This window comes from Mesoplodon mirus, assembly GCF_964341445.2.
Source record: "Mesoplodon mirus genome assembly, chromosome: 3".
NCBI classification, from domain to species: Eukaryota; Metazoa; Chordata; class Mammalia; order Artiodactyla; family Ziphiidae; genus Mesoplodon; species Mesoplodon mirus.
Window position 1 is genome coordinate 121,191,725 of NC_138978.1, and position 20,333 is coordinate 121,212,057.

Genomic DNA, 20,333 nt, shown 5'->3' on the forward strand with positions numbered 1-20,333 from the left:
CGCACAGCAACGAAGACCCAATGCAGCCAAAAATAAAATAAATAAATTTATTTAAAACAAAATGCATAAAGGATGAGACTGTAATTAAAACTTAAACAGACTGTGACATGCCATTCCCTAGGGGCTCAACAGAAGAAGGCTATGTGGCAGGAGTGAGGAGCCAGCCAGGTGATAGGAATTCCAGATAAGATGAGCAGGAATGCAAAAGCAGAAGCAGCTTTGGTCCTACTTCCTACTTCTTAGGGAGGGTAGTGCCTCCTCCTAGGGAGTCATGTTTAGTAAACTGGACCATGTGTGTGTTTGTGTGTTTGGGCTTTAAAGGGCCACTAGAAGTGCTACAATTTCCCCTTAGCTTGTGTTCCATGTTGGGGAGGTTCAGACGTTCTCGTGGGCTCCTATAGGGGAGATGAGGTGCTGAGAGAGGCCGTGGGCCAGAAGGTGCCTGAGTTCAGAATAAGAAAGGTCAGAGTGCAGGGACCTCACTACAGAGGAGGCCATGGCAAGGACCAAGGACGTCACCAATGTTGCCCACACTAGCCCAAGACAAGCAGGAACAGCCACATCAGCAGCAGATGCAGCAGAGGGTAGAGAGTGAGACCAAAAGACCAGAGCCAATTTCCTTGGCAAAGGCCCACAAGGATCACAGAGAACAGCAAAATAGACTGAGCTCTCTTCCCCACTCTACAGGGACAGGGAGGGAAGGAGGAGCAGTAAGGAAGATGGAAGTTGGAGGCAACAGGAACGACCTTCTTTGACTCATCCTGTTGTGGAGATCTAGCACTTGGGTTCTCTGGGTGTGATAGCATTTAGGCTGCTGGTTCTTTTTCTCACAGGACATTTTCATAGTTTCCTTGGATACCTCTCCTCTCCCATTCTGGGGATCTCACCCACCCTGTCACAGGTGACACTCTCAGAATGACCACCTATATCTTTCTCTTTGGTTGCTGGTCTTGTCTGGTCCATTTCCACATGGACCAGCCAAGATTCTCTTTGTTGGGAATCTGTTGCCTCTCCAGATGCCCTTCTTGTCAAAGTTCTTTAAAGGCCCTACTTCTAGTTGATAAAAAGCATGTTCATTTGACTCATCAATGCCTTTGCAATTTCTTCCCTATTGGCAGCCAATATTTTACTAATATAGGCTGTTTCTGCAGCATTTTATCCCTTCAGTTTCTCAGGTATAAGTCAAACACTTGTCCAGTGCATCCCCAAGCTGCAGAGGACACACATCAGAATCATCTCACTGAAGCCCCTATCACCACGTTGAGGTGAGAGGTAGGCATCCATCAGGTTAGAAAGGGACTCAAAGCAGCACAGCTCTCTCCAAATAAAATCTCTTTCTGCTTATCTCCAAATCCTAAACTTTGTATGTCTTCAGTTTGGGCGAGAGAGGGTTAAGACTCTCAAACCAGTTTTCAGAACCTTCTTTAAAAATTCTACCCATGGGAAGTATTTGCCCAAGAAGTTTCATTACACCCTCTGAGTGCTATGGAGATTGTGAAGGTGCTGATAATGCATGTGGAGGGCAAGCAGGTGTGATTTCAGCCATGTGTGGTGACAGTTGGGGGTATGGGTAGTGAAGAGAGTTGATAGACTGGCTGCCTTCCCTTCTCTAAAACTGAGATTCAGTATCACTTTCTCATTATATAATTTTGCAAACTATTTCACATCTCTAGGCCTCAGTTTCTTTGGCTGTGAAATGCCCTGTCTTCCCAGCTGACTGATCAGAAACTACATGATAGTCGGTGAGTAACATACTCTACAAATACAATAATAATCTTTTGTTCCCTCCTGCCCCAGAGCCTGTGCCCCTTTCCTAGATCCTGGCCAACTAACTATCCATCACACAAAGATGGTGCAATGTCACCCTGGAGTGCAGGGCCACAGAGGACCTGAAGATGACTTGGATAAGCAAGGGCCTCCCCAGGGAGCTGGAACAGAGGAACACTGAGACCAAGCTCTGAGCCTGCCCCTAAGCCAGCCCAACTCCAGCCTCACCTGTGTGGTCAACAACCATGTGGACCAGAAAACTACCACCATAGACCTTGGGGAACTCTCTTGGGATTAAGAGCATGCCTGGCAAAGTGAGTGTGCCCACCTCTGCAGACATTCATTTCCCAGGAGATTGGGGGTATGGTAGGTCGGTGCTCACCATTGTCAAGAATTATGATTCCAACCTCCCCAGCCCTTGGGACAGTACCAGATGAGATGGGAATCAGAGATAATAAAGGTTGGCATATGACCCAGGAAATTATGGGAGGAGGTAGAACAGCTGTACCAGGCACTGATGTTTATCTCTGCTCTGCTCTAAATCCCACTTGAAGGGACATTGAGTAGACAAGGAATCATATTTGTAATGAGCAAATAAGGAGAGGCAGGTTTTTTTTTTTCTTTCTTTTTTTTTAAAATAATTTTTTATTAGTTTCTGCTTTATAACAAAGTGAATCAGTCATACATATACATCTGTTCCCACATCCCTTCCCTCATGCATCTCCCTCCCTCCCACCCTCCCCATCCCACCCCTCCAGGCAGTCACAAAGCACCGAGCTGATCTCCCTGTGCTCTGCGGCTGCTTCCGGAGAGGCAGGTTTTGACTCATGATATTAGAGGAGCATTTTCTATAGTCAGTCATCCAAAACTGGAATGGATGCTTTGGGGCACAGTGTCACTGGTGGAGTGTTACTACAGGTAAAATCACTTGGTGGGTAGTTATAAAGCTCAGAATGGGGTCAGACTCCCTAGTGAGTTTTCTTCCAACATGGACATTCTTAGATTCTAGGAAAACTTCTTGGCAAAATCAGATGATTTTGAGCACCAAAGTCCTAGTTTCTCCAGAACCATCAGCTGGAGTAGAGTGTCTTGTGTTGAGGCGGTACACCACAGGGAGCGTGGCCAGCCCAGGACCCATCACCCTGAAGCTTCTCACGCCCTGCTCTGTTTCTGACCCAACAGAGACTACAACTCTATTCTTCTTTCCAGTATTGTGGATGATACTGGCAAGAGCTCTTCTGCTCCTCAGCCTCCTTGGGAAGATGGAAATGGAGCTCACCAAGGAAAATCTCCAGCAGAAGAAGGGAAATTACAAGTGTCCAAGCAGCCTGGACAACTAGATTGGGACTTTATTTCCTTTTTCATGCTTTGTCAAGTTTTCTGAATCACAAATGAATGCTTTCCATCTTCTCCCAATATCTTCTCTTGGGAGAAGATATTTTGCTAGCACAAAAATATCTATTCTTTTTTTTTTTTTTTTTTTTTTTTTTTTGCGGTACACGGACCTCTCACTGTTGTGGCCTCTCCCGTTGTGGAGCACAGGCTCCGGACGCGCAGGCTCAACGGCCATGGCTCATGGGCCCAGCCGCTCTGCGGCATGTGGGATCTTCCCGGACCGGGGCACGAACCCATGTCCCCTGCATCGGCAGGTGGACTCTCAACCACTGTGCCACCAGGGAAGCTCTATCTATTCTTTAAAGATGTGAGGAATTCACATTAGGCTTTGTGAATAGGCTTTGCCTCTTATGTCATCAAAGGAGAAAACACTTATGTAAGTTTTATAATATTTCCTCTGTTCATTTTTTGAGGTTTATACACACATGTAGATCAATTTTATCAAATCATATTTTTCTAGAAATTGTCCATATAATAAAGATTTAAAATTGAATAGACATTAATTATGCACTACATTCTCTTAAGAGTTTTTCTTGTTATTATTGTTGTTTGGCTGTTTTAAATATGAGAGGATCTTGCTGAAAGGGTAAGTGATAAATTAGGTGATGTTTCCAGCCCTGAGAGCCACAGAATTCCATTAACCAGTTTATAGCTTTTCTCTTTTAGTCTATTTGCAAAAGCTATTTGGTGGCTCACCTGGCGGCAGGTGGTGTATTGAGGGAGTGTCTTCACCCTCCACATCCTCTACTACAATTTGGAAATGAGAGAAATAGGGTAGATGTTTTGGAGGGATTTTTTTTTACTTTTGGAGATTAAATAAAACACTATATATCTGGATCACGGGAGAGATTCCACTTGAGATCAAGGCAAGTTTTCATCTCACATATGCACGTGACCCAAAGAAAGAATGTCAATCAGAAGGATGGTTAATAGGAAATGCGGCATAAAGAGAGATGAGTGACAGAGGCAAATGAAGTGCCCCATCAGGCTGGCAGGAGAATCCCATGCCCTGGGCAGGTAAGTCCTACCATGGAGATGGAGAGCTAAGATGAGAAGGCCACTGGGATCCATGCCGGCAGCATCTGCTTACCTGCCCTGACTCAGGGCTCCCCATGAAGTCCAGTGGTAACTCAGCTTCCAGTGTGGCCTATCTTTGGGAAGAGGATGCCCTGGTCAAGCTAACAGGGATATCTAGCCCAGTTAGCAAGTATACTTCTCACTGTAAATTAATAAATAAGCATTCTGGTTTTGTTTACCAGTGTCTTTTAACATTTATTATCAAGATTTTGCATCCCCAAGGCAAAAGGGCAATGGATGAAATGGAGATTCTGGGTTTTGGCTAAGAATCTACATGTCAGACTCTGAACGCATGGTGAACACATCAAAAAGTACAGTTGACCCTTGAACCAGATGAGTTTGAACTACTCAGGTCCACATAAATGCTGATTTTCTTCAATAGACCTGTACAACAGTACTGCATGATCCATGGATGATTGAACCCATGGATGTGGAACTATGAATACAGGGGGCTGATTGTAAAGTTATATGTGAATTTTTGACTGCTCAGGGGGTGGGAGCCCCCTACGTTGCTCAAGAGTCAACTGTAATGTCAAACTGTAGGGCTTTGTCATTCACTCATTCCTTCACTCAACCAACATTTACTGGCCTACATACTAACACACACTGAGAAACATCTTGGAAGACAAACTCACAGCCTTTCTTTGCCATGTACATTCCCATTTGAATTTTATGAAGAGTTCATGTAGGCCCAAGGTTTCAGTTCTCAAGCCTGATCATGAATCAGAATCATCTACTGAGTTTTTAAAAAATATAGATGGTGCCCAGTTTCAGGATAGAGTCCAAGTATCTGTTCCTGAAAGCTCTCCAGTTGATCTAATGAACAGCCCAGATTGTAAGCAATTCACGGGGAGTGTCCATTTGGATCAATCAGACCACTTTGCCTGTACTATATAGACAGATCTAGACATATTTGGGGTTATTTCAATAAAGATCCTGAAGGCATCAATCAATACAAAAGAAAGTGAAAATAAGTACGTTAACTGGTTTAGATGATAAACTTCCTGTTGGTGTATATGTGGCTTTATCTATCTGAAGCACAGCTCTGATCATGTCACTGTCCTGTTAAAAATTTTTAATAGGTAATTTTTTTTTTTTTTTTTTTTTTTTTTTTGCCACACGCGGGCCTCTCACTGTTGTGGCCTCTCCCGTTGCGGAGCACAGGCTCTGGACGTGCAGGCTCAGCGGCCATGGCTCACGGGCCCAGCTGCTCCGCGGCATGTGGGATCTTCCTGGACCCGGGCACGAACCTGTGTCCCCTGCACTGAGCAGGCAGACTCTCACCCACTGCACCACAAGGGAAGCCCTAGGTAATTTTTTTGATTAGTGTTATAAAGAAACTGATGATACAGTAAAAGAGACAGACCGCAGAAGATAACCACTGTTAACTTCTTAACCTACTAGCTTTTAGACTATTTTATGCCCACATAAACATATTTATATATATTTACAATATAGGATAACACTATGCATGTTCCATAACTCATTTAATATTTCATGGGTAACTTTCCATTCAAATAGATAAAGATGTAATTTATAACTTATTCTCCTTATTACATAAATAGTATTCCCTCATGTGGAGAGAGTATACTTTATTTAACTGGTGTACAGTGGTCAAGGGCTTTAGAAGCCAACTCCAAGACTTCAATTCTAGCTCTGCCACCTATTAGTTATGTGACCTTGAGTAAGCTCATTAATTTATCAGTGTTGCAGTTTCCTGGGAATAATAATGGTATTTGCATAATAGGACTGCAGTTTATAATTTGAGGCCTCAATACCCACCTGTCTTTAAACTACAGCCCAGAATAAATGTACCCTGTCACACAGCCTTGTGAAAGTACTATGGAGAAAAATAGACCATGGAGGAAGGAGGAGGGCACCAGGAAGAGTTTGCAGTTTTATATAGGAAGGTCAGGGTAGGTCTTGCTGAAGAGTTAACATCTGTACAGAGACCTGAAGGAGGTGAGGAGACGAGACATGTGGATACTTAGAGGCAGAGAATTCTAGAGAGCAAAGGCCTTGCGGAAGGAGCATGCATGTAGTATTGAAGGAATAGCAAGGAGCCCAGTGTCCTAGAGTGGATTAGGAAGGAGGGGAGCGGGGGAGATGAGGTCAGCTGATACAGGGCCTTCCAGATAAAGTGGGCCCATGAGGTAGTTCTGAGCTAACGAGTAATGTGATGCAACTTAGTTTCTGAAAAGATAAATCTGGGTGATATTATGAAAATAGACATTAAAGGATTAAAGACAAAAGTAGGAGACTCGGAGGCTACTGCAGTAATCCAGGTGAGAAATGATGACCCTATTGGACTAGGGAGGTGGTGAGAGGTATTTTATTATAAATATAATTTTTTCATATAGGTATATGAAAATAAGCATTTGAATATATATAGAATGAAAAGATATCAGTATATTCTAATAGAGATAGAGGGTGGGGTGTGAGAGAAAGAATGAAGTCAAGGATGACACCAAGGTTTTGTGGCCAGAGAAAATGGAAGGATTGAGTTGACATTTGGAGAAATTGTATAGGAAGCATGTTTGGGGAGTTTGAATTTAGACATGTCAAGATGGAGATGCTTGTCATACACGCAAGTGGAGATGTCAAGTAAACAGTCAGATATGTACAATGTGGAGTCCAGGGGAGGGATCATATCTTTAAGTCGCTTTTGCCACATAAGATCATGTAGTCATGGGGTTACTGCATGGCCATAACATCAAAAAGAAATGAGTGTAGACAGTGAAGAGATGTGGTCTGGGTGGTCTGGGTATGAACCCTGGGTTATTCCAAAATTTAGAAGTTGGAGATATCAGAAAGATACTGATAAAGGAAATTAAGGAGCAACCACCCAGTAGGAGGAAAATAATGTGAACAGTGAATGCAAAGTGAAAACAGTGTTTCCAGAAAATATAGGTCCACTGCAGCTGAGAAGTTATGGGAAATGAGGATTGAGAATTGACCACTGGATTTAACAACATGAAGTTCCCTGGTGACTGGACAAAAGCAGACTCAACGGAGAGGTAGGGGCAATGGATGACAAGGGACAATTCGAGATAGAAGAAATTTCTTCAAATAAAGTATACAAATGGTCAATATGCTCATGAAAACATGTTCAACGTGAATCATTTGAGACATGCAATTCATAACCACAATGAGATACCACTTCACCAGCACTAGGATGGCTACAGTCAAAAAATAACAAGAGTTGGAGATGATGTGGGGAAATTCTCATACATTGCTGGTGGAAATGTAAAAATGGTGCAGCTGCAGGTGTAAGATGGGAATGAAAGAATAAGAGGAGAATGGAGTACCAGAAGCTTTATGAAGGATAACCCAATGGAAGAGGGTAACTGGTTGGATGTCTGGGATGACAGAGAGAAAGGAATCACAGTGTGTGAAATTATTATCCCCTGATATGCCTACATTACTTACACTTGGGAGAACTTCTGTAGGGTACTTAACATCTCTGGATTTTAATTTTCCATTTGTACATTGAGGATTTCTCTCTCGCATAACTGTTGAATGAAGTTATGAATAATAATAGAAAAGGAAGTTGGCTTGAGAATAAGGATGCTGAAATCCACAATACACATTGAATGAGAGGAAGTAACTCCCACAAGACCCAAGAGGAAGAAGCATCTCTGCTTTGAATGTCTTATCTGAGCCAGAGGGCAGGGTCTCTCATTCCATGTCTCCCACCCACATCTCCTATCCCACTGTCCAGTTAAGGGACAATTCCTCTTTCAACCACAAACTGCTCCATCCATCATCATGATGAACTCATTCCAAGTTGGGGCACCTGAGTCAGAAGACCAGGATCCTTGGAGAGGAGGAAATGGAGGATATTCTCCTCTGAATACTCCAGGATTATAAGGTCTTCAGTGACCATGTGGCAAAGGATAAGATATGAATTCTGTAATTGTCCAGTGTTGGATTTAAGGCTTTGCTCTGCTACCAACTATTTTGGGACATTGGTTACTTGTCCTGCAAAATGGGGATAGTAATACCTACCCTAGAGAGTTCTTGTAAGAATAAGAAGAAATGATAGTTATAAAATGCCTGGGACAAACCCTGGTTCATGATAGGGTTGGAAAGTCAAGTTCCCTTCTTCTTTCATTTTTTTTCTCTTCTGCTTTCGGTGGGGGGGAGGGGTCAGTGAGTGGTCACATCTTACACTGCTTCTGGACTGATGGGCCCTGATACCCAGCCATGACCGGTCACCTGGGATGCCAGTGAGAGATGTCATCTTTTTCCTTCTCAGCCTTCTGTTCAGCCTGAGCAGGAAGAGGTTAGAAAGAGCCTTATTATGGAAACTCTGCTCCTCTCTGATTCATGCACCATCTAGCAGGATCCTAGCATAACGCTCAAGCCTTTAGCTCAGAACTTGGCTTTCTGAGGTCAGAAGGGAAGCAGCTGAGCTTGATGAGCTGGAAGGGGAACCAAGAGACCCGGGAATCTAGGCCAGCAGACAAAGGACCACAGATCATAGTATCAGAGTGAGTCCATCTCCGATTCAAGAGCTGGGACTCAAGGCAGAAGGCAGAGGCTTTGAGGAGGTGAGGACCCCCAGGGAGAGGAGAAGCTTCCACACAATACAGTGCAGGCTACATTAGGTCCTCAGGCAACGTGAAGCTGGATGTGGGTTGGGGAAACCAGGAAGTGTCACTGGAGTTCATCATGTCCTCTTTGCTTCCTTGTGGAGCCACTACCAGAAAGAACTTCAGCAGCCTCTGTGCTCTGGGTCTTGTCTACTGAGTCTCTGTGGGAGTAGGGAGTAAGGGTAGTTCAGACACTTCACAGAGAGAGGTGCTTGTCTCCTGGGCACTGGCCTCCTAAAGCCCCAGCGCCCTCCTGAGGGAGCCCCAGGTGAGGCTAGCAGGGAAGACTCATGACTAACCCAAAGCAAACCTATGGCAGGGGCCTTGATTATGTCCAAGTTGTCTGAAAAGGACTATTTTCAAACATATGGGAACATGTAGAACCTGTGACTTGGAAGGGGATTTTGGGTTGGAATGGTAGGATTCCAACACACAGGGATGGGAGGAAGGGATAGGGAAAGGGAACCATCATTTCAGGCAGAGGGATGTGAGTGAGCAAAGGCTCACTAGGAGGCTGACCTAGGATCTGAGGCCAGCAGGGCTGTGGGGCGCTGAGGTTCAGTAGAAGAGGCAGGAGAGGGTTGGCTCAGAACTTCCTACAAGTCTCACCCCTCACCCCTCATAGCAGCCTCATCAAGGGGAGGTGGGAGCAGCATACTGCACCTCCACTCTAATGACCAAGTACCCCTACCCCAGACAAGGAAGGGCTGAGGCTGCTTTCCTAAGAACACAAGTTCCGACTTGGGTCCCTTTCTGAGAAACAGAAGTCTCGGAAGGTCCAGAAATGGTACAAATTCCTTTTCCCAATCCACAAGAGGTGGATTTGAGGTCAACGAGCTGAAGCTGAGGTTAGTACTAGTGGTCAGGGAAAAGGGCTGTGGCACAATGTATAATATACACTGGATACTACCCCAACACGCACACAAACACACCGCTCGACACAAACCTTTTGCCCTATACAGGGTGCAAAGGAAGCCTCAGGCCAGCCCTTTGTGGGATCCCACCTACCCATGCTGCCTCCACAGACCCCCAACTCAGCTTCCCGCATCAAGGTCCTAACCCCCTCCTCTGCGGCATGGTCAATATCTTCTACACAGTCCCCATGCCTGGGCTGTGTTCTCAGAAAGACACACACCAGCCACACAGCAGAGGCTGTGGGAATTATCATGTGCAGGAAGGTTCTCTTTGGGAAGCTTCAGGAGGAGAGTGGTCAGGAGCTGAGTCAATGATGGACGAAGAGCACTCATCCTGCAGGGTGAGGATCCTGAGCGGGAAGGCAGCTTGGAGAGGTGACAGAGGATATGACAAGGCCATGTGAGCCCACGGAGTCGAGGGCAGGAGGGTCAGAGTAATGCAGACCAGGGCTTCTGGAGCTGGACCAGAGCTGAGAGATGCAGGTGTCTGCGAGGATCAAGCTCTGAGTGGAGGTGTCCTAGGAGTTCCAGTTCTCCTACCTCCTCCAATTAAATTATCTTCATGGCTTCACTTTCTGGCTTATGGACCTCACTGTAGATAGTATTAACAGGCTCCTTTTCTTCTAAATCTTGTTCACCAATACCCTAGGAATGCAAGACAGAGAGTTCCTAGAACAGCTGAGAGAGGCCCCAGAGGGACCCACATGGAACCAATGCTGCTGACATGAGTTGCACGTGGATTCCCCCAAAGCGCCCAGCACTGCACTGGCCCTAGCTATAAATTTTCTCAGTAAATACAACTGACCACCTGGAAAGAGTTAAAAAGACAGCGGGGCCAGGAAAGGCAGATGACTGGGTTGACAGGCCCAGACCCAGGTGAGGACGGACCCAGGAGAGCCCAGGCTGGGCACAGCTCCCAGCTCTCACCTTGTGTGTGCCCTTTCGAGACTCCTGCTGGCTCAGCTCTGCGTACTGGATGCTACTATCATTGTCCCTGTGGTCCTCCTGCAATTCCGTACCTGTGTATACACAGAGTGGAGCTTGAACCTGGGCCTTGAAAACCTGTATGCTCCCCCACTGTTATGAACCCCAAGGCCAAGGCCACACCCACCATTCCCTCTGCAGAGAGATTCCTTGAGCAGCAAAATGCAGAAGGAAAGGAGCCAAGGGTCCAGTGGGGGAGGGGAGGTATCAGGGCAGGAGGGAGAAGTGCAACCTGCCTCTTCCAGTCTCCATTTTCTTCTTCTTCTCACGTGTCTTCCAAAGGTATAGTCCTCCTCCAAGGATCAACAGCACAGCCACGACAGCCCCTAGGATGCCTGGCAGGGGGTCAGCACTGACCTGTCCTTGTGAATCTGTTTCCCTCACACAGAGAGAATGAAGAAAGTTAAGGAAAGACGGAAACTAAAATACCCATTGCCAAGGGGAGATAGAGAGAGAGCAGGTGGAGAGTTCTGAAGGGTCCAGGTTCAGAAGCTGAAGAGGGTGGAGCATGTCAGGTTCATCCATTCAACCAGGTCCTGAGCTCCTGCTTGGTGCCAGGGGTGCTGCTATGAACAAGATGGGGTCACCCATGGGGGAAGACTGAGAAAATACCAAAGTCTGCTAGCTAGAGGGACTGCAGTGCAATAGAGGTTTACACCTTGTACACATGTCTTCAGGGAGGGCCTCCCAGAGGAGGTGATGCATAAACTGAGTCTTGAGGGAGGAATAGGAGTTAACTAGATATTCAGCGTGGGCACAGAATTCCAGGAAGGAGGAGCACCACATTTGAGAAATGACTGTGTCAAATCGCCAGCCCTGGGAGCTGCCATCATCCCACTGCAGCAGGCAGGAGAGGGACCGTGCAGTGAGGAGCCAGGTGAGGAGAATCAGAGGGAGAAGAGTCTCTTTCCAGAGGGTTTTTTTTTTTTTTCTTTCTTTCTTTTTTGCGGTACGCGGGCCTCTCACTGCTGTGGCCTCTCGCGTTGCGGAGCACAGGCTCTGGATGCGCAGGTTCAGCGGCCATGGCTCACGGGCCCAGCCTCTCCGTGGCATGTAGGATCTTCCCGGACCGGGGCACGAACCCGCGTCCCCTGCATCGGCAGGCGGACTCTCAACCACTGCGCCACTAGGGAAGCCCTCCAGAGGGTTTTGTGGGTCATGCTGAGCATTGAACTTTATCTGAGACTCCAGGATGGGGCTGAGGGGAGGGTAACGTGGGATTTTAAGTGATGCTGACACATCAGTTCCTCCCAGCAGCTCATGGGGGTTGAGTGAGAGGGGCAAGACTACACTCAGGATACCAGGTCATTCATTCATTCAGTGAAATCCTGAACTGTGAGCAAACGGTGCCAGGAGCTTTGCTTGGTACATGAATTCAAAGGAGAACAAGACATGACCTCTGCCCTCAAGGTGTTCCAGGCTACGGTGGAGACAAACCCATAAACAGCATTGCTATTTAGTGTGGGGTGGCTACGGACTGCTCCTTAAAGGGGATGATGCTTGAGGGGAGGACAGTTATAGCACCTGCAGGGCCCTGTGCCACATGAGATTGAGACACCCTTGTTCAAACCTTATTAATATCAGAACTATAACCAAGAGCATGATCCTGCGTTACTGTGCTGGTCACATGTCCATGACCTGAGGGAAATCCTTGAACAGGAATAAGAAAGGAAGTGAAGGACTCTTGACTTGGGATGGCTGATGGTAGAGGAAACAGCATTTCCGGAGGCTCAGAAGCTTATAATAGCAGAACACATTCAGGAGCTCCAGGCAAACAATTCCGTGTGAAGTGTATGAGGTAAGAAACATGGGCAGAGGAGCATCTGTGCCCTGGATCCTACAGGCAGCCAGTGGGTCATACTCCTACAGATGACACAGACCAATTTCAAAATCCAATTTCTTGGGCTTCCCTGGTGGCGCAGTGGTTGAGAGTCCGCCTGCCGATGCAGGGACACGGGTTCGTGCCCTGGTCTGGGAGGATCCCACATGCCGTGGAGCGGCTGGGCCCGTGAGCCATGGCCGCTGAGCCTGCGCGTCCAGAGCCTGTGCTCCGCAATGGGAGAGGCCACAACAGTGAGAGGCCCATGTACCGCAAAAAAAAAAAAAAAAAAAAAAAAAAAAATCCAATTTCTTTTCAAAAGATTACAGTGGACGCACTATGGATAATGGATGAGGGGGGAGAAGTACTGGAAAGCTATTGCCCTGGACCAGCTCTGACATTGCACTACAGCAGCTGGGAAGGAGGGAGATGCCCAGCAGGTGGGCAGGCAGGCACAGGCAGCAGGGAGTGTGGGTCAGGGGAGGTGTGGGCCCTCAGGGAAATACATCTCTAGGGAACACCTCTGCGGGCTGCAACCTTAGTTCTCCTCGCCTCCCCCATCCCACCCCTGCTTTCCCTCCAGGGCCAGCTGGGACTGGGAGCTGCTCATCTGGAGCTGGGTGGACAAGATTTGCATCAAAAACAAATCCCTTGTTTCTTAGGGGAAAAAAGAGGGGGTGGAGAGGCGGGCATGGATGTGACAATTAAAAGCAGAGATGAGTTTGCTGTACCTCCCAGACTCCTGTATGGGGTGACCCGATGGAAGGTGGTGCTCATAACATAGTGGGGAGAAAAGCCCAGAACCCTCACCCCAGTGCAGCTGAGCTCTGAGAATACCCCTCCCCTCTGGCAGGTACACTCACCATGGACACAGACTTCCCCAAGGTCTAAGGTGGCAGTTTTCTGGTCCACCTGGTTGCTGACCACACAGGTGAAGCTGGCACTGGGCTGCCTCAGGGGCAGGTTCACAGGCAGGGTCCAGGAGTTGGGGGCTGGTCCCAGTGTCACGCTCTGCTCCAGCTCCCTGGGGAGGCCCTTGCTCTGCCAGGTCACCTTCAGCTCCTCTGTGGCCCCTGAGACTCTGCACTCCAGGGTGACATTGCACCAGCCTGGTGTGACGGACGGTAACTTGAACAGGATCTGGGGAAGGGGCACTGGCTCTAGGGTAAGAGGGACAAAAGAATGGAGCCTCACATGAGTGGAGAACAATACAGTCTGTACATTCTCATCCATTATCTCATTGAAACCCTGGCATCCTCCCTTTAATGATGGTGAATGCATTTTACAAGTAAAACACAATTTGCCCAATACTTAATACATAGCAAGTGACAATAAAGAAGGGGGCCACTGAGTTAAGCCCTATGTTATTTCACTAGATTGAGCAAGCCTTAAAAATCTCCAACAAGAAAATAAAACCTGGATCCCACCTACCCAGGGCCCATTATTTCTAAGAAAATGGGGTTTCCTCTGGAAGGGGAAGAAGTCTGGGACAGAAAGGCTAGTTCCAGATCAGGACTTGCCCTCTTCTGCTCAGATAATGCCTGAGTTTGCATAGCCCGTAGAGAAGAAGGACATCTGGCCAGCAGTGGGAGCCCAGAGAAAGGCCCTGTGCTCCCAATAGTGGAGACATTTGCGGGAGATGCGGTGGTAGCAACTAGGAATGATGAGTCTGAGTCTGGTTAGAATATGCCACTGAACTTGAGAAGTGGCATATTGATAACTTGGTCTTAGAAATCACATGGGGACCTAAAGCTGTAACAGCCACTCTCTCACAGCAGGTATTTTCCTATGTAGACAGGGACTTTAGGGAAAGAAAGTGTTGGCTAAGTGAGGTTCTTTGGAAGTGTTGCAGTATAACCTTTCTCCTACGTCTATTGAGGCTTCTAGAGCTGGATTTGTGGAGCCTGTGAGTGAGGCTGGCCTTGGGCTCATGCTGAGTAAAAGGAGAGGAGGCACTGACTACGTGGGTTTATGAATTGTGGTAGGTAAATAATGGACCCCAAATACGTCCATGTCGATCCTCAGAACTTGTGAATACGTTAGGTTACATGGCAAAGTGGAATTAAGGTAACAGGTAGAATTAAGGTTGCTAATCAGTTGACTTTAAAATAAGGAGATTGTTCTGACTACCTGGGTGGGACCAATGTAATCACAAGAGTCCTTGAACGTGGAAGAAGGAAGAAGAGGAAGGAGGTCAGAGGGATAAGAATGTGAGAAGAATTGGTCCCACTATTGCCTGCTTTGAAGGTGGAGGAAGGTGGTCATGAGCCAAGTAATGTAAGCAACCACTAGAAGGTGGAAGAGACAAATAAATGAATCTCCTTCTGGAAACTCTAGAAAGGAACACAGCCCTGCCAGCACCTCGACATGGGCCCAGTGAGACCCATATTTGACTTCTGACCTACAGCACAGTAAGATCATAAATTTGTGTTTTATTAAGCATCTAAATTATAGCAATTTGTTCTAGCAGCAGTAGACAACTAATACACGAATTAAGTAAATCTAGACCTATAAAGTACAATAATTGTTTTGGCAATATCATTTCCCCAAATTTCCATTCTCCTCTCCCAAAATACTGAAGTGGTTTATCCCTGCTGTGAATCTCAGCTCTGCTCACCATTTGCAATAAACCCACTTACCCTCATTTCAGAGAAGAAAATAGAATCTGAAGGCTGGTGTCTGGAAGGAATCTTGAAAAATGGGACCTATGTGAAACTCGTAGCACAAAAGAAGGAGGAAAGCCATGGGGTGGGGTCAGGTGCTGTCACTTACCATAGACAGTGAGGGGGAAAAGTTGGTTAAGTTCTATTCCTCCAGTGAAGCTGGCTCGAGCCCGGTACAGTCCACTGTCCTCAGAGGTCAGGTTCTCAATCTTCAGGGACAAGATGTTGGGCACATGGACCCTCTGCTGGTACTTGTTCTGGAGGCTGACCCAGGTGGGAGCATCTGCCCCAGCAGAGACTCGCAGCAGGACGCTGTAGTTTGAGTCAGGGCCAAAGCCCCATGTGACCTTCTCCAGGTTAGCTTCTTGCTTCCTGTTCACATGAAACAATACAGAACCTCCTCGGACCCTGTGCAGAGGAAGAAGGGCTCCAGAATCCTGAACTCCAGAACCATGTGTCCCAGAACTCTTGACCCCAGTACAGCAGACGCCTAGGGCATTGGAAACAGGAAATGTATTTTTTTTTTCCGGTAACAATAAAGGAGAAAACCACAAAACCCATCTTTTAAATCAAATTCATCCAATATACTCCCTTGATTCTTAGGAGAAGCCTAGTAAACTGAATCTGAAGCAATTCTAGAATTAAGTCCTGGCTCTAGTGAATTGTAATCTTGAACAGGTTACTTAAACTTGCTAACCTGCAGTTTCCTCACCTGCTTCATAATGACAGTATAAACTGAATGAGATCATGGATCAAAAGCACCTGGCAGGGGTTTCCCTGGTGGTGCAGTGGTTAAGAATCCGCCTGCCAATGCAGGGGACATGGGTTCGAGCCCTGGTCCGGGAAGATCCCACATGCCGCGGAGCAACTAAGCCCGCGCGCCGCAACTACTGAGCCTGCGCTCTAGAGCCCGCGAGCCACAACTACTGAGTCTGTGTGCCACAACTACTGAAGCCTGCACGCCTAGAGCCCGTGCTCCGCAACAAGAGAAGCCACTGAGAAGCCCGCGCACCGCAACGAAGAGTAGCCCCCGCTTGCCGCAACTAGAAAAAGCCCACGCGAGCAACGAAGACCCAACACAGCCAAAAATAAAATAAATAAATATATTAAAAAAAAAAAGCACCTAGCAGAGTTTCTGTCAATAACAAATGCATAACTGTAGGAGGAGCTTCTTAAGTGTCTCCTCACGTTCACATCCTTGTGTAATGCCCTCCCCTAGAGTGTGGGCTGCACCTAGTGACTGGCTTCTAAGGAATGGACCACAGCAGACTTGATGAATGTCACTCAGTGATACTAGGCTATAGGAGACTTTGACTTTCCTCTTGGTCTCTCTCTCTCCTTCACTCCCTCTCTTGCTCGCTCTGAGAAACCTAGCTGCCGTGTTGTCAGCTGTCCTAAGGAGAGGCCCACGTGACAAGGAACCGAGGGAGCCTCTGGCCAACATCCAGGGAGGAACAGGGACCCTCAGTCCAGCAGCCACAGGAACTGCCTCCCATCAGCAATCACATGAGTAGGCTTGGAAGCAGATCCTGCCCAGCTGACCCTGAGCTGCTGCAGCCCGAGCCAAGACCTTGATTTCAGTCTGGGAGACCCTGAGCCAGAGGACCCAGCTGAACAGCTCCTCTGTTTTGACCCACAGAAACTGTGAGACTGCCTGGTGGTGTTTTAGGCACTAAGTTTTGGGGTGACAGGTTACACAGCAGTAGATATCTAATACAGATATGAAGGCTGCTCTCTTTCCTGCTCCTTCTAGGCAGTGTAGTAGGCAGGACAGGCTAGACTGTGCTGCATAACAAACAGTTACAATACCTCAGGGTCTTAGAACAAGGGGAGTTTATATCCCCCACCACAGGTTCCACAAGAGAGTGAGGAGGGGGTCCTGTCACACATGACAGAGGTTCCACCTCCTTGTAGCTGCACCCATGGAACCCACAGCATCCTCACAGGCTCCCAGCCCCGCAGCAGGGAGGGAAGACAGGAGAATCACACAGGGGGTTTCACTGCATCTGTCCAGAAGGAGCATGATCCCTGCTCTTGCTTTGTGGCCAGCATTTGTCACAAGGCTCTGGCTAACTGCCACGGACTAGAATATGAGGGGAAGCGTGATCATTTAGTGAGCTCTGCTGTCCCTGCCACCAAGACACCATTTCCCTAGCCAGGCCCCAAGAGGCCGTATTAGGCCTTCCTTGGTCATTTTCCTGCAGAACTGTGACCAGTGGGCACATTCACCTCAGTGCCACCTCCTCCAGAGCCCACCCTCCCGCTTCAGACTCAGACTGCAGGGACCAAATACCCTCTTTCCTTCCTGGGGACCAAGGTAGAACAGAACAGGACCAGGGAAAGTGTCTTATCCTGAAAAGATGATCAATCTGCTTCTTCCACCAGGTCAGGATCCATCTGCCTGGGTTGGTCTCTGGCTTCCAAGGTCCCAATCCTCTCTCCAATTCAATAAATTCTCATTATTTCAGGCCTGCCTCCCTCCTGCCATACTTATTCCCATTCCTGGCTCTCATTGGAGGCAGAGAATAGCTCGTGCCAACGTTCATATGCACAAGTATTTCAGATATTTCTTTGTATTTATTTAATCACTAAGTCACTTAACCAGGCATCTCCTCCAGGTCAGGTCTTAGGGGGGATCTGCCCAGACCCCTCCTATCACAGAGAAGGAGGCGCCCCAGGGGGTGAACTTGTCCTGGGTCACACAGGGCAGAGCCACACCTGGAACCAGGGCCCCTGTCTCCCAGCCCAGTGCTTCTCCCCTGCAGGAGCTGCCCATCACCTCCCCCACCCTGTCCCTGTCCTCCCCAGGAGCTCCCCTGTCAGCACTGCTCTCTCATCACCAGGGTCAGAGCAGTTCCTGTAGGCTCATCCTCCTGCTTTCCTCTCCTGGGAAAGGGGAAGCAAGTACTCAGAGGGGTTTAGCAGGGCAGGGACTTCTGGCCGGCTGAGGGTTAAACAGCAGCCCAGACAGACTCCCCATGTGTTGGAAAAACATCAACCAGGGAGAGAAGAGGCTCAGCCTTCAGGCTGCAGGGAGGACCCACCCAGAAGGGAATGGTGAGCCCAGCTGTGAGGAAGATGGAAGAAGACATAGAAAGAGAAGGAAGGCAGCAAGAGCTGTGATCTACAAAAGATCTAATCCTGAAGAAGAAAATAAAGCGGGGTGTGTGTGTGTGTGTGTGTGTGTGGTTACAAACAAGACAGAGTAAAAGTTTATGTAAATAATATAAAATTTAACTCTTACAAATCAACTTAAAATTTTATCCATTTCCCTCCTCTCTCTCTCTCTCTCTCTCTCTCTCATGTAATCTTCCAACCCCAGAGCCTACGGAGAAAACTCTAAATAACAGAACATATTTTCCAGTTATGTAAAATTGAAGAGAAGGCCTACATTTTACTGTAGACATAAACTTAACTTGTTAAAAAAGAGGTCATGTTTTACAAAGCTCATTCTTATTTCAAGACATCTGTTTATAAAAGGTCTTTAATTCATTAAATTTCATATAACTCCTGTAAGTTTATTTAGTGGCTGGGTTACTAAAACAAAAAATTAAAACAATAAAAGCTTTCCAACTTTCTCCAGAATTCATAATTCACTGGTTATTAGTATTTTCTCATTAGTTTTTACTTAGTTTCCTTATACATAATCTTATAATCTCCCGGGAAATCCTGTATGTGATTACGGTGTTGTCGAGTCTTCAGTTCATTTTCACTTAACTCCCTACTGTTTCTGCTTCCATTTCTCTTCTCCCCAAATTCACTCCTTTCTGGAGCCCACATTACCAGTCCACTGTTCCTTCTGTAGTTTCTCCATATTCTTTCTACATGTGGGTATACAGAAACCCTTAAATTTTAGAGGCTGTTATTCCTTTTACCAAAGCAGAATTTCACTGTATTCAACATCTTACATCTTGCTCAAGAAACCCAGACTAGAGTTGCTTCCTCCATCTCAGACACAGGGTTCTGGTTGGCCCCCTCCCCCAAAGGACAACTACACAGGCTGCCAGTTCCCCTCTGAGTCCAGACCAGGGGAGCTTCATTCCCCAGCCCTTCCACGCCAAGGAGCGGGTTTCTTTGTCTCCCTCCCTCTTCCCAGGCAGCTCCATGCTCTCCCAGGCTCTGTTATTGCACAGAAGCAGCCTCACCTCCCTGGAAGTGTTTCCCTTTACGCAGCCAAGGCTGCCTGAGCACAGGGGTCCCAGGCTCACCACAACCAAAAGGCCATTTTGTTCTTCTGTTCACCCCAGGGCTCTCAACCCAATGCACTGTATTTGCTAAATAATTACAGAGCTGTTTTGTCTTTTTGTTCACCAAAGACTTTAGACATGGACAGGGGACACTGCCTCCCTGCTCCCCCCAAAGGCCCTCCCTCCCAGCAGCCCGGGCCACTCACTGAGGAGTAGGCTGGTGAATCCCAGGAGCCGGGAGGCCCAGCAGAGATGGGGGTCTTCTGAGCAGGGCCCCATCACAGGCTGCTTGCCTGCCTGTGCAGCTGTGGAAGAAAGGTCTAGGAGGAGGGACAGGAGAGAAGGGAGGCTGTCACTCAGAGGGACGCAGGCTCTTCCCCACCCCTAGGGCGGGGCTAGCATGTTCTCTTCTGGGTTGACAGCACACCAGCCTGCAGTAAGCCACTCAGATGTCTCCTATTACTAACCCCAGCACTTACAGTAGGACCTCAATAAACAATTGCAGAATAAGTGTATAAACAACTTCACTATTGGAGATGCCCCATCCCTGTGGTCACACCAGCTTGTTGATCTCACACTCCCCACACTAGCACTCACTGTAATTCCCTTATCTGTTTCCCTAGGGTTAGGCTCAGCCCAGACAGCTTGCTCGTCAGTGTCAGCCTATGGTTGGGCACAGAAGTCATGCTATTTCAGCCAGCGTAGGCTGGGCCTCTGCTGCCTTGGGTGCTGTCTCCTCTGTCTTTACACTGTTTAATGAGTTTGGTTTTCCATAAACTTCAAATGTCAGTTGCCTAAGTAAGAAGCTATGAGCAAAAGAACAAAGCTCTTTGGGGGAAGTGTCAACTCCCCATATCACAAATGCAAATATTGGCATTTATTGCTTGCACCCTTATGGCTTTCCAGCTGCCCCTAGTGTTACTTATTCTCCC

General features: G+C 47.4%; 1 protein-coding gene across 1 annotated transcript; it reads right to left on the minus strand.

Moving 5' to 3' along the window:
- Positions 1-7,283: 7,283 nt before the first annotated feature.
- LOC309801305 (CD48 antigen-like) lies at positions 7,284-19,713 on the minus strand. The gene is made up of 6 exons (XM_082615987.1): positions 19,608-19,713; positions 15,324-15,704; positions 13,415-13,711; positions 10,969-11,103; positions 10,676-10,767; positions 7,284-10,393 (listed from the first exon to the last, which is right to left on the minus strand). Exons 1-6 carry the CDS (start codon positions 19,678-19,680, stop codon positions 10,298-10,300), a joined length of 1,074 nt encoding a protein of 357 aa, XP_082472113.1. The 5' UTR covers positions 19,681-19,713; the 3' UTR covers positions 7,284-10,297.
- Between the last annotated feature and the right edge of the window lie 620 nt (positions 19,714-20,333).